Source organism: Taurulus bubalis (assembly GCF_910589615.1).
Source record: "Taurulus bubalis genome assembly, chromosome: 2".
Taxonomy (NCBI): domain Eukaryota; kingdom Metazoa; phylum Chordata; class Actinopteri; order Perciformes; family Cottidae; genus Taurulus; species Taurulus bubalis.
In genome coordinates this window covers 13,249,045-13,263,694 of record NC_136590.1, presented here as the reverse complement: position 1 = coordinate 13,263,694, position 14,650 = coordinate 13,249,045, and the positions used below count along the sequence as shown (strand labels likewise).

The following is a 14,650-nucleotide window of genomic DNA, read 5'->3' as shown; positions in this document are numbered from 1 at the left end:
GTAATCTGTAGAGGTACTTTTTTAGTTTTGTTAGCTTGCAAATTGTTTCACTTAATATTTACTTACCCTTTATGGAGTATTACATTAACATCAGTAACACGAAGTAAAACACATCATTGAAGCCATTTACACTACCAATGTTACGTTAGTACACACACTTTCCATGGGTCGTCACTGTGCTGTTGTGGAAAGTCTAATGTCTTCCAGTGAAACTGAGAACAACATTATTGGAAGCTCCTTACAACAGTTTATAGATGTGGAAAAGGTCGGCCACAAAAGTGAAACACAGATTGGATCTGGCAGACCTCTGTGATTAAATGTTGTGCTCAGAGATGCAGTCGGCGAAGCAGTGAAGGAGTATTTGTTGTGTTTTATATTCCAAAATAACTTATATCTAAGAGGCAAATATAATCTATTTTTCAGTGGCATCAGCACCTTTTGCCTAAATAATAACTAAATACCACAGGCAACCATAAATGGCACTGCTTCTTTTCAGAAAATTACTAAAATATAATCTTTATTAAAAACACTGAGTGCATATTTAAGCAGGTAAATGCAGAAGTTTTGTTATTGCAATAAATAAGTTTCTCTTTAACACAAATGGGTAACACCGTGTCATATTAAGTAATGCAGTAGTGTTGTATTATAGCATTATAAAGGTCATGTCAGGTCACATGAATCAAAACTACACAAATGAGAGCTTTGTACATTACTTACAGAAGAATGATGAGAATGTGGGTTTGGTTTACGAGAGATCGCAATCTGTCTGCAGCGACAGCTCGGCTGGTGTTTTGTTAAGTTTTTGAGGAAACTCACATCTATATTGTCAATAATCTATCCGCTTCCACATCAAACATTTCACCAAAACGTGACAGTAAGACATTATAGTTTCAAGGTACAGAACAGACATTCAAAAAGTATTTTTTTTCAAACACAAGCTCCGATCACATTTATAAAGAAACTCATAAAACTCATATTATATTTATATCAAGACCCTGAGAATGTAAAGCTCACTGTCTTTTTCTTGCTTTTCTTTAAAGCTATATTATACAAAAAGTTATCTTTCAGCAACATTTGGCTGGCTAGTGCTGCAATAAATACGTATAAGTGAACAAGGAGAGGCAATAAAAAGTACTGAGTAGGCACACATGTGTTCTATTTATTCACTTTCCCGTATCTTTTTCAAATTTCCCTCATTGTGTTTCAATCTGCTTTTTCATTCACCTCGTAATTTTTTTACTATCTTTGTCACATGGTACAAAACAATGATTACCCTCACTACACTTGAGTAACCAGTGGTTCACTCAGATTCATGTTACCTCCTCTCGACTCCAAGCTCTGCCTTGTAGACACACCACCCAACAGAGTCCCATTCAAAGGGTTGCAGCTGTCTTCAATGGCAAAATAATCTGCCTCTGCGTCTCCATCCCCTTCCTCTGTTTCCTGCCCTTCTGGCCCCTCGTCCTCCCACAGACTCGTCTGAACGTGATTGTACTCCGTATGATCCTCACATTCATTCTCTCGATGGTAGAAGTAGCTAAAGTTGGACACTATGACGGGCACTGGCAGCGAGATGGTGAGCACACCGGCAATGGCGCACATTGAGCCCACCAATTTACCCCACACTGTCTCTGGGTACATGTCCCCATAGCCCACTGTGGTCATGGTGACAACTGCCCACCAGAAGGCATGTGGTATACTGATAAAGTCTGTGTTGGTATGGTCCGCCTCAGCAAAGTAGATTGCGCTGGAGAAGAGGATGACGCCAATAAACAGGAAGAAGATCAGCAGGCCCAGCTCGCGCATGCTGGCCCTCAGGGTTTGACCGAGGATCTGGAGGCCCTTAGAGTGACGAGACAACTTGAAGATCCTGAACACCCTCACCAACCTGATGACTCTGATGATGGCCAACGACGTGGCTGGAGAGGCATCATTGTCCTTGGCCAGCTCTGTTCCCAGGGTGACAAAATAGGGCAGGATGGCACTGAAATCGATGATGTTCATGATATCCTTGAAGAAGTGCATCTTGCTGGGAGAGCAAGTGAAGCGCATGAAGAGCTCGAAGGAGAACCAGCAGATACAGATGGTCTCCACCAGGAAGAAGGGGTCATGGAAAACATTTTGTGGAAGAGGCATGTTCTCAGATACGTTCTTTGCCAGGGAGTAGTACTTGTAAAAATATTCCTAAAGTAAAGGAGACAGGAGAGAAAGATGTAAAACATAATTGTAAAATATAGCAGAAGTATCACAGTGACAGTTATAATTATACAATTTTAATTATAATATAATTAATATACAATTATGACTGTCATTGTGTTAATCGTTCTTCAAAGTATAAATAATTAAGGGGAACAGTAAGATAAACTGAGCAATCTTTCTTGACTAGAGTAGTCCGGCACCTAACCCTCCATAAAACAGCGAATTGCCTTTTTTTTTTATGGATAAAACACAAACACACACACACACACACACACACACACACACACACACACACACACACACACACACACGCTAATATATATTATTAGCAGTATTTATGCTAAACTAAGCTAACCAACTATCTATAAATTTAACAATGATATGAGAGTAGTATATATTGTCACATCTAAGTCTCTGCAAGAAAGCGAATATACATATTGTCCAAAATGCCAGAAAAATTCTTTAACTGTATATCATGTTCTGCTGAAATACAGTTTTTATGGTATTCTAATAACTTCAGTGTGTTATCCACAACCTTTTGACTCCATCGTAAAAGCATTTGACATCTGCGGCTTTGAATTTCAATCGTAGCGTCGCCTATCTCTTTTTCAGTCCACCTGTCTTTTCGTCCTCGGTGTCTGTTATTAGCAGAAGCACTGGATAGTGGCTGCTCAAAACATCTTACACTTAACATCAAGTTTTAAAGTGTGAAAGTGGATGATACAGATATAAAGGGATCAGTTCAGTATGCTGTAATGGGCTGTGTGTAATATATACAGTTTCAGGGCAGTTTAAATAAATCACGAGTATTCCTTTTGACTTTCAGTAGCAGGTCAGTGACAGTGTTTATTACTAAAGGTGGGCATCTATGTGGTGATCTGCTCCAAGGGCTCTCCTAAGACTAAATATAGCCCTGTGAGATCTCCGAAGTGAAACATGAGATTGTCGCCTCGTCCAACTCAACATTGGTTGCTATCCCGTCTCACTGGCCTCTGCAACCATGTAACATTACGAGTGCAGTTCAGTGGGTCTGGAGTAAGTTACAGTAGTTTTCTAGCAGCTCCCTGGTGCAAAGGCAACCCGGCTTGGCACAGTGGCCCCGGAGCAACGTGTTAACATGACCCAACTTATCATTCTGGGAGGCCTTTTAGTCTCAGGTTCTAAGCCGCCGGAAGGTTTTGGCTCACCTTTTACCTATGTGTTTGGTCTTGTTTGACCTTTCATTAACACAACTAACTGTCTCCTCAACCTACCTGTCATACACCACACACACACACACACACCCACACACACACACACACACACACGCTACCCCCCTCTACCCTTTAGCGCTTCCTAAATACGAGTGTATCAAATTTAACAGCCGACTAAAATAATCACACCATAAGTTTCCCTCAGTCACTCTCTCTCTTTCTCTCTCTTTCTCTCTCTTTCTCTCTCTCTCTCTCTCTCTCTCTCTTTCTCTCTCTCTCTGGTCTGCTTCCAGACATATTGGCAAATAGTTGTCCCCATGTCAGTATTTTTCTTCTTAACACATGTAGTACTCACCCAGTGTGTGTTTACCTAAACACCTGCTTCTTGTGATATCATGTTTCAGTTTGACCCAGGCTGTCACACACTTCCCATTCAAGACGTAACGCCAGGTGGCTGAATTTAAGCTGTTGGTATCTCTGTTTTACTAAGTGGCATTACATGATTTTAAAGGTAATCCAACAATGTATCCTCATTTCCAAACCTCTACCTTTGACTTACCTGTGTACGCCAAATGTGACATTTTATTTACAGTTTCATCTGTTATTGCACATTCCAAGATATTTGTATCCTGCTTCTAACCAAATAATACATGTTGGATACTCACCATCTTTCATACTATTTTTACCATCTACTTAATCTTCAGCAAATTTGGAAACTCTAAAAACTTCTCAACCCTCCATCCTTGACACCTCTTTACAACTATTCTGCATCCCAACCATGCACTTTAATCACATTCCCTACCTCCCGTGTCTCCTTCTCATTCCTGAAGTCGGGCAGTGTCTCCAGGCAGAAGATGAGGATGGACACCACGATGACCATGACACTGATGATGGCTATGATACGAGCACTGGATGAGGACTCGGGGTGCTCAAACAGCACCCACAGTCTTTTCTGGATCTCGTTCGATGGAAGTGGCCTCTCCTCCTCCTTTGGAAAACCTTCGTCCTCCTTAAAGCGGTTCACAATGTCCTCTCCGAGCTCGTAGAACATCAGCTCCTCCATGAAGATGTCCAGGGGTATGTTCGCGGGCCTCCGAAGCCTCCCGCCTGACTGGTAAAAATACAGAATGGCATCGAAGCAGGCACGGTTTCGGTCCAGGAAGAGCTCGTTTCGAAGCGGGTCAAAGTAGCGTGACCTGCGCCTTGGGTCACCAAGCAAGGAGTCAGGGAATTGGGCTAAAGTGCGAAGCTGAGTTTCATATCGCATCCCTGAGACATTGATGGCCAGTCTCTCACTCAGTGCCCATCCACTCCTCCATAGAGACCCAGAACGCCGGCTCTCTTTCTTCTTCTCTGTCTTGTTCCCTTTGGTCTCTTTCTCTCCTTTTTCCTCGCAGTTTAGGTGGTTCTTCAGCTGTTTGGCGCTCTCTCCATCGCTCTCTTTCCCTCTGCCTCCTCTTTCGTCTTCCTGTGGGTCACTGCTGTCCATTCCTGTGTGCATCGCAGGCCAAGGAATGCTGCAAACCACTCTCCTAAGTATTCGTAGGACAACTGGACTTAAAATATTAGCCTGTGTGAAACCAGAGTGATAATTGCATCAGTGGATTTCAATTTCAATTGATTAGCACATGGCATTAGAACAAATTGGCTATAAGGTACTGTAGCAGGGTCTTTTTGTATAAACATTCTCCATGATATATGCAATTGCAGTTAAACCTACACATTCCCCCAGAAAGTTGCAAACCTTTCCTTTAAACGTTAATAATTTAATTGAAATTAAAAGGTGAGCTGTGGATAATAATAAAAAATGGCAAAGAACAAGCAATGTTAGTTTACAGTTAGCAAGATGAAAGCATGTACTCACTAAGTGTAAAACAGCTGCTGACAGATTAAAGGCAGGATGATCACATTGTTCGTCGCCAGTGGCTCATCAGGTTGTCTGTGTTTCTCTCTGTCATCATGTCCGTCTGTCATATAAACAAAGTTCTTGTTTGGCTGTGACTTTCAGTCCACTGGCAGCTAAACTCTGTGACCAGGTTGTATGCCAACTGCCCTTCCAGTTGTTTGCTCAGGGATCATCCATGTTCTTATCCCGTCCCTTGCGGCCTCACGTTGTCTGTCTTGAAATTTTTTGGGAATGCTGTCATGTTGAAATTCAATCTCTGCTATATCCCTCCAACCCCTCCCGATCCTTTCCCTCCATTTTAGCTATGAGGTAAGGCAACCTTCAACCTCACTATCAAATGTCACCTCTGCCTGGCACTGCATGGTGTTACACTATCTAACAAGCATGGTACTCTGACTGACCGAGGTCTTCTTCCCTCATTAGCTCAAATGCAATTTGATTTGAATGAGTATCATTAAAAAAAAAGAAGGTATTTCTGCGTCTGATTTCTACTTCTGATTTCTACTTTTAATTACTCATTTTGTGCAATTATGAGCTTAAATTACTTATAGATGGATCAGTTGAAATAGTTTTTCATTATTGTAGGGGAGTTGCACTGGCATTGTTTGGGGTAAGTTAGTTATTTATATTTTTTTTAAAGCTTGCACCTTTTAGATTAACCAAATTGTAATTTGTAAAAGAAAATCGAAATGATCGAGATCAAGACAATAACAAACCCATGATAACATGACATTGTATTAATAGTTATGTTCACATAACCTATAAGATATAAACAATGTTGGAAATCCAGTTGGCAATTAAATTGAAGTTGCAAACGTATAACCACCTCAGCGAACATGCAAAATGGGCGTTAGATCCTGCTTTTTTTTGCAATCAATTTACCATTCACCTCTCAAACATCCACTGTTTCATAATTTTCTTTACACACCTTACAAACTAAGGGTTTGTTTTTCCCTCAAGGATAGTTGAATGTATTATTATTGTATTATTGGGTGAATGGGCTCAAATTGCATTATTTGTCGCATATAATCCTCATTTAGCAAATTTAAGTTATTTTTTTTGTTTTGTCTTTAAGGCTTCAAGTTGAAATAAAATGTGGACCTTTGTCAGCCTCTTCTATACCATCACCTCCAAGTCAGGATCAGCACACTGTCAGTCTCCCAATCTGCTGCTCGTCCCCACACGACTGCTCTGGGTCACACAACATGCTTCAGCAGGAAAACAAGCAACACCTGAATCACGGAGGACTGAACTGCAGGTGTATTGGATCATGTAGATAGTTGTATCATGTATGCTAAGCTTGTGTTACCAGGGACAAAGTGGCATGGACAATATTAAATGTATGTCCTTCATTGTGTGGGTTTAAATTCTGACAAACAGGTTTACCAACAGCCTGGAGAGATTATACAATGAAAAGTCTACTAAAATGCTGTGAATATAATATGATTCAAGCTATTATGTTTAATGATACTCTTGCAATTTAACTTATTGACCATGACTTTGTAAATCACAGGGGGAAAAAAATTAAAATAAATTGACCTTTGAATTTTGAACCTGTTTTTGTATTAAAAATGTGAAATGGAATTGTGTCACATTGTATAGCTCTTTCTTATTGGTAATAATCATAATAATTTACTTCTGTTTATTTTGACTTTGTAGTTAAAACAAATACAACCAAATAAATACAGACTAGATCAACCAATCAAGCATTTTTGCTGTATTAGGTCCTCGCCCATGAATCTTCCAAAGAAGACACGAACCACTAGAGGGAGATGAGGTTTTGGCACAAAAGAAAAAACTGAAGGAGGCCTCTGCCGACATTTCCTCATACAGTACCTGCCTTCAATCACAAAATAAATACACTGCTCACTGGGCTGCTACATTACATCCACATTTGATGGCATATCATGTCATCAAATGATGTAACTCAGACTGCTTATTATGAATCCGACGACCCTTTGTGTAAATGTGCTTGAAAAGAAATAAGCTCGAAGGTATCTTCAAAGTACAAAAATAAATCATGAATATCAAGTATTGATTGAATGCATTCAGGAATTTCTTCTAGTGTTAAGGGTGTTAATGATGTGGATATCAACCCCAAAATGACACCCCATAGAAACGCAGTTATTTTTAGGATCATGCAAATCTTGGAAAAATAAATACTGTGACAGAGAAATAGTGGCTTCAGGTTCCCTAAAAGGGCTTTAAAGTCTTTAGCTCTTTAGCTTTGCAGAGCAAACTTGAAGCCTTAAGTCTCCCATGAGATGGCTGCACATACCACCACAAAGAACAGTTTAAAAAATAGATGACTCATCAGACCACGTTGCTATTCCTTAGACCAGTCTATGGCAGACAAGCATTCTCCAAACAGTAGTGCAAAGATTATTGAGCAATCTTGTTCCACTATGCAGGTGTTCCCGATACGATCCCTTAATTGTCCACTTTTCTAATACTTTGATTAACCTAAATTGCTTTTTTCAAACTCCTTCCCCTTGCTATGATTTACAATGTGTCTGTGATATATGTCATCAAATATTGTCAGACAACTCTAACCTATACGCAAAGTGGCTGTTGATGACTCCCTTATGAAACTGTTTTTCTCAGTTTTTTCAAGATTTTCAAAAAATCATACAATCTTAGAATTATTCCGTATCAGTTTAGAAATATAACATATCCTTGCAGATTCGTTTTCACGGATATTAGAGGATAACGTTATTGAATATTGAGCCAGGAAACCGGCACCTGCATTACCTCATCATTCTCAAATATCATGCCAGTTACAATGGACCTCAAAATTATAGATTACAATTATATTACATGTCTTTACTTTAAATGGTAAGAATGGCTTGCTGCAACAGTCACTGGCTGCTAAAGAAACGTATTGGAAAGACATTCAAAATACACCATATCCTAGAACTTCTAGTGACAAATGTAATGTGTCATCCTTCAGTTTCTTGGAAGACTTTGGATTTCCATTGTGTCCACACTTCAAGCCAGATTATATCAATCACTGTATTTGTGGTATCCCGTTTCAGACAGGCTGATGTGGCGTTGACTGTGACCGTCAGTACAGAAGTCCGTATGCAGAGGAGCACACATCTATCAGTTAGAAATAGGAAACAAACTGACACAACATTGATGTCACTTTTTCATTTATTTGAAGTTCATTTCAATGATTTTAAGCAATTTTAATGTCTCTGAAAAAGCATCTCATGACTGTTAATCAGTTATTCGTCCAAGCTGCTATGGAGATTGGTTCACATTAGATCGCATTGACATTCATACATTTTAAGTCTCAATAGTAGAAATATGATCAATTATGACACTTTATTGATATGTTTCTATTTTTTCTTCAAAATATAAAAAGATAGATCATGAACATTCCATTGAAATATACTTTATACAGTTCTTGATGAGTTGTTCTTTGTGTCCCAACATTTCAAAAATAAAATCCGGCATAAGTCACAACCAGATACTCCAGTGACCACCTCTTCTCCCCATTCACTCTCCTACAAAGACCGAAGTACAATGAACTGGTACCTAAGTCTGTTTTATACAATTTGATGGCATGTAAAATGAACAAACATCTTTTATCTTTGGAATGCTTACGTAAATGCATGATGTTAGCCTGTAATATAGCCTGTAATATTAAATGTATGTATATTGTTATGATTTTTGTGGTGTTAGTCACATTATTTCTAATTAAAATAAGATATGAAATATATAGAAAAATCTATTTAGTATGATAACATTTCCTCTAAAACAAATCTGGTCTTATCACTTTGTAAAATAAAACACTTTTAGATTAGTGTGATTGCTGAGTCACTTTATGGAAAGCCATAAAGCCACTACACATGTGGTTGCAATCATCTGAACTGATGACAGAACATCTGTGTCTCAGGGAGCATACAGTAAGTGTCGATCAGCGGCATTCGTGGTGCAGATTGCATACAGTGTCCTCAATTTACAAAAACAAAAAACATATTCAACAGAAACAGGCACATAAAGAAAACCAATAGGATATTGTAGAGGATGTGTCAACTGAGGACCACATTACACCTTCCAAACACCTGGAGAGGACATGTCATGATAGTGTCACAACACAAAGTAGCTGTTAGGGTAACAATGGTTTCTACTTACCATGTAAAGCATTTTTGTTATTTTGGTTATGTGAGTGTTACAAAGGAAATCTTAAACATTTTAAAACAGACTTAGCACACTCAACATTGTAACGCATTCTGTTCAATATGACTAAATCGAATGGCAGTATTACGCAATAGAAAAGAAAAGACATCTTTTTCAGCCTGGCAGTGGCAGAGCAGAGAATGAAGAAATGGCGAATGTAAACGTGAGAAATAAGGGAAGAAAAAGAGAGCACTCGGCCATGAAAACACAAACAGCTGGGTGAAGTTTTTGCAAGTGTGCACACCATTAATAGAAGTTTACCTCTGAAATATTCATAAACATCGTTGTGACCATCAAAGCCAAACTGTAGTTTCCTAATGCCTTCCAAAATGGGAACTGAAATCGGGAGCTTTAAAAAGATAAGGGACCAAAATAAAAACCCACAGACCATTTTTGCAAATAGACAGAATCTCTCGAACCTGTATGACCTTGAATAGTCTATGTAGTCTACATCACACAATATTCTGGTGAGCCTCCAACTGTAATGTACTTGGAATGGACAGAGGGCCATTCAGCTGCCTGAGCTGAGCCCTGGACCAGCAGGGCCTGAAACTCACTTAGAATACCAAACGAAGGATGAGGTGCTTGGAGAGCACTCAACAATGACATGTTGTTTTTGTAACTTTTTTTAACATCAATCTCCCCTTGGTGGACACTGGTATCTCTCAACCTCTCTTTCTCGCAACACGTAACTTAAAGTACTTCACTGACATCATTTTGGAAGCTCTGGGTCTCTTTGATTGGTGCTCACATGACTGTGCTGTGTGTTCTGTTATGAGCTGCCAACAAGCTAGCTGGATGACGGTAACTCTGTGGTTCGTGAAGAATGCAAAGACCTGACCATCTAAAAAAACAAAGACGAGCTACCTCTACACACTCATGCTGACACTGTGAGTGCGAGTAGTTTTCAGTTGCCTCTCGAAGGAAGACGTTTCTGCTGTACGACACGGCACAGTGTTCATAGTTATCAGGACTGGACTCATGACAAACAATGATAGGAGGCTAAGGGGATATGTTAAGACTCTGTTCCCGCTCGAGAGATTATCAGGTCATAATGCATGCGTTTTTTACACATCACGGTGAGGTGTTCACATTATCGTTATCTATATACTAGAATTTATTATGTTAGAAAGAAAACACCTACATCCACACACACCATCAACACACCTGAGTCCTTTACACCACACACAAACTTTGGAATGGCAGTTGGTTCCATGCAAACCTGAAATCTCTCTTGATTGTTCACCAGTATCGTATCTTTCATAGTCTGTCATTGGTTTTTATTGGATAACCTGCACTTGTACTCCCGTTTTTCTACTTAGGATAAGTGGAACAGAACTGCTTATCCCAGCAGAATCCTGCCGTGGGATATCCAAGGCCTTTACACATCTCTTTATCACTGAGGCATTGAAGATACTCTCGAGGGTCTCCATTTGCCATGCTACAATCATGTGACAACTCTTGTATTATTGCCAAAGAAAAAAAGCAAACTATGAGTACTATTCAAGCAGTCAAAGTTGTGGTATGGAGAGCTGTTTTTTTAGAACTGCTGCTGCTGCTGCTGCGGTTGTTGCTGCTGCTGCTACGATAGTTGTGCAAATGATTCAAGGAGGAAAACATGGACTTTGTGATTAACAACAAACAATCCTTTGCGCAAATGCTATAGTTTGGCAAATGATCGCTGTTGATTGAATGGTTAGAAAATATACTGCTCGATGCATAACAAAGTAAAACTATGGCAGCGGTCGAAAAACACTGGAATGGGCAATGTAGGGCAGTAGTAGCAGAGAGATTTCATCAAACAAAACATATTCAGGGTGTACGTTGCAAACATACATGTTTCAATATTCACATTTTTTTTTACTTTTCAAAACAAAATATAGCTCTCTTTCTTATAATCTTTTTTAAAACATTAATTGCATATAACATTTTTTAATTCATTTTATATATACTTTTTTTTTGTATCTCTAGCACCCTTGTCTTCAACTAAGGGCTTGCAGAAAAGACAGTCATGCAAACTAGTCATGCTGGTAAACAAAGTTACAAAAATGCATTATCTTTTTTTTTTCATTTGTTTATCTCAGCGTCCATCTTTTGTCATCCCTGTGTCTTTATCGGCAAGAGTCGGTCATTGCTCATCGTCTTTCCAAAAACATTTTCCCAGTGTTTGTGGGGAAAATGAATTCACCCACACCCCATACCAAAATATTCACATCCCATCTTTTTTCCAGGACTTTGACTCCATTTCATGATGCCAAATTATCTATTAACATTTGCATCTCTTTTTTTTTTTCTCGTTACTTCAATTCTGGACCTTTTCTGCTCAGAAACTTCCTCCGCGGCCATGGATAGTTGATTTGTTTATCAAAATATAGATTTGTTCTCTTTGTACACTTCCACTCTTGGTCCGTTTCTTCTCATTTTCCCTTTGCCTTTGGGCTCCCCTGATGGGCCATCCTTATCTTGACATCGACTTGCCTCAGAAGCAGTTGTTGGCAGCAAGAGGGACAAGAGAGAGATGGGGCAGTATTCAACTGGAGATTCTTGTGCCTAATTGGCAGTGTCGGGCTTGGGTTTGGATAAGCATTTATTTGATTGGTCCCGTTCAAAATGATAACACAGAATTTCCAGCAAATGGACAGTTTTATGTGACGTAAAAGGTGTCCTTGTGGCAAGGATGTCCTTTTTGTTGTAATTTAGGCAGTCCAATATCCCTTGATATTGAAGAAAGACTGACAATTGTCTCTAAGACTTTTGTTTCGTCTCCTTGAGTCTTTTTGCTCCTCGTGACTGAGCACTGTCAGTCAGACATGGGAAAAATACTTGTAATATTTTACTGTGCATAAGGATGCGACGCTAGTGGCAGTTAAAGTACTTTTAGAGGAATGTGTTTGTACCGAACAGAGGCAATGGGCAGTGTTAGGGTGGGTACAAGCCTCACCCTAATTGGAATGTTCCCCCTAATCTATACTATACATTACAGAAGGTCATTCAGCAAGTGCTTGCTACAGGACCTTTGGTATTCCACATAGACTTTCAGCCAAGCCCATGGCAGTACATGAGAGATAAAGAGAAGTCTTTTTCCACCATTTTCTTTTGGTGGATGTTTCAGGTGAGTCTAAACGTACAGTAAATGCCATACACCACCTGTTTGAGCTGATGCTACATGTGCTTCATTTGATCAACTTCATAGTTAGTGCTGTTTTTGATTATCTTGGTACTTGTGAAGAGGGCAGTGATTCAGTCAGATAGAAGATAATGGAAGACATAGGTGCAGTGGAAAAAATGCTATACAAGTGCTGAACTTGAACTAGGGACTATAGAATGGGTGTTGGTAAATACTGTGCATTTGTGATTGATTTCATATGCACTGAAAGACCAATCCTTTGCCTCTCATGTACTCTATTTATTTGTTCTTCACTGGAAAGGAACCTAAGAGGAAAATGACATCTAAAAGATCCCTTGAATGCATAAATTCCTCTCTCTTCCAACTGTTGATGGATAAAGTCAACTTATTCCCCAGCCAACAAATGCTACAATATGTTAGCAGAGATGCTACATTGTTCATTCAGTCCTTTGTGAAGAAGCATGTTTTTTCGGAAACGTGTGAAGTTGCTCAGTGGTTCAGCACTGTATGGTACCGAGGTGGTCATCGTACAGGATGGCGAGTATAATGATGTCAGAGCGATGTCATCTGGAATGTGTAATCAGGAGTCCTTTTCTCTCCCAAAAGTGTGTCAGTGCAATGCTCAGTCATTTTTCAGAAAAAAAGGGGGAAAAAAGGTCAGTCAGACTGCTGTCAAAAATGTGGTTGGAGTTCCAAGAGGCTGCTTTGGTAACAACGTGAGGAGCAGACCATGTGATTATTTAATTCGTGATTAACCTCTGGTCTCTCTCTTGTCACCCCAAAGATCTCCTTTAAACTGTCCATCCGTGTCACACTTGACGCTTACGTGGCTCCCGCCGCAAATTTGTGTTTACCGGTTACTGACTCCTCGTTAGAGAGAAGGCGAATGCTAGAAACTTAACACTGTGAAGACAAGAACAGAAAGCCATTAATTTTAAGTTCACAAAGAATTATCAGAATTTGTAAGAAATCATCAAGTGAAATTGAAACTTAACTAAAACTTGTAACATTACAAGCACCAGATTGGTTTGTAATAGAGATCCACTAGTATAAACCAATCTCATATTTTGGAATTTGCCAATTACATTTTTTTTAAATAACACAGTTTTATGGTGTTACTAATATTATGTACAATAGGGGAAGTAATCAGGGATTACCATTACCTGTAAACTGCTGGTTAACTGTGCATGTCAGAATGAAGTGCACACATTTAAACTGTAATGACAACTCCAACATACAGTACAGAAAGTTGTCACAGAAGTTATTCTTGAATAACAAAATCAAGAAATGGTGACAATAAAACTGGTGGCAGACAACATTAGAAGAAAAAAAAAAACAGTAGACTGAATGAAACAAGCTGCCAGCCAACTGACCAGCACCATGCTCTCACCTCTCCAAACCTCAGCAAGTCATCATCTATACAGTAGAGAATTATGTACAGACGATTACGAACAAGATTAGGTGATGACCATTCACTAATGTGTGTGTATGTACGTGTGTGTGTGTGTGTGTGTGTGTGTGTGTGTGTGTGTGTGTGTCTGTGTGTGTTAGTGTTAGTGTTTGTGCAATCATTTTCATTTGAATGATATGTACAATAAACCGTTTTGACAAATGGACACATACAAACATACTCAATGCTCTTCATGGAAGTTTTCACAGATAAAAGAAGTAATAGAATTACACATCAGGCTGAAACCATTTCAGGAGGCTTAACCCCAAACTTCAGCTGCACACGTCATGCAAACACAGGTGCAAATTCAAGAAAATGTTTGTCAACAAGAATAGGTTGAGCAATGTCAAATCTTTGCCTACACTTCCAGCAAACAATTCTTGAATCACATGTGCGGGCATCGTGTATTATTTACTGGGAGATTAAACACTTCTGTTGTGGTCTCATCAGCAAATATCAACTCAATATAGACATCATCCTTTATTGCAGCCGCATTAGCTCTTCGTCTGCTCTTCGTTTCACCCTCTTCCTCTGACAATTTCCACTGTATAGTTGCAGTTTTCTCCAGAGAAAAGCTGTTAGTGAGACAG

At 39.3% G+C, this 14,650-nt stretch overlaps 1 protein-coding gene across 1 annotated transcript; it reads right to left on the bottom strand.

The window, feature by feature from the left end:
- Positions 1–535: 535 nt before the first annotated feature.
- On the bottom strand, positions 536–4,881 carry LOC306753246 (potassium voltage-gated channel subfamily A member 7-like; the record flags this gene model as incomplete). Its single annotated transcript, XM_079237113.1, has 2 exons — positions 536–2,184; positions 4,195–4,881. The coding sequence occupies 2 exons, from the start codon at positions 4,879–4,881 to the stop codon at positions 1,279–1,281; spliced, it is 1,593 nt and encodes a 530-aa protein (XP_079093239.1). The 3' UTR covers positions 536–1,278.
- Positions 4,882–14,650: the final 9,769 nt, after the last annotated feature.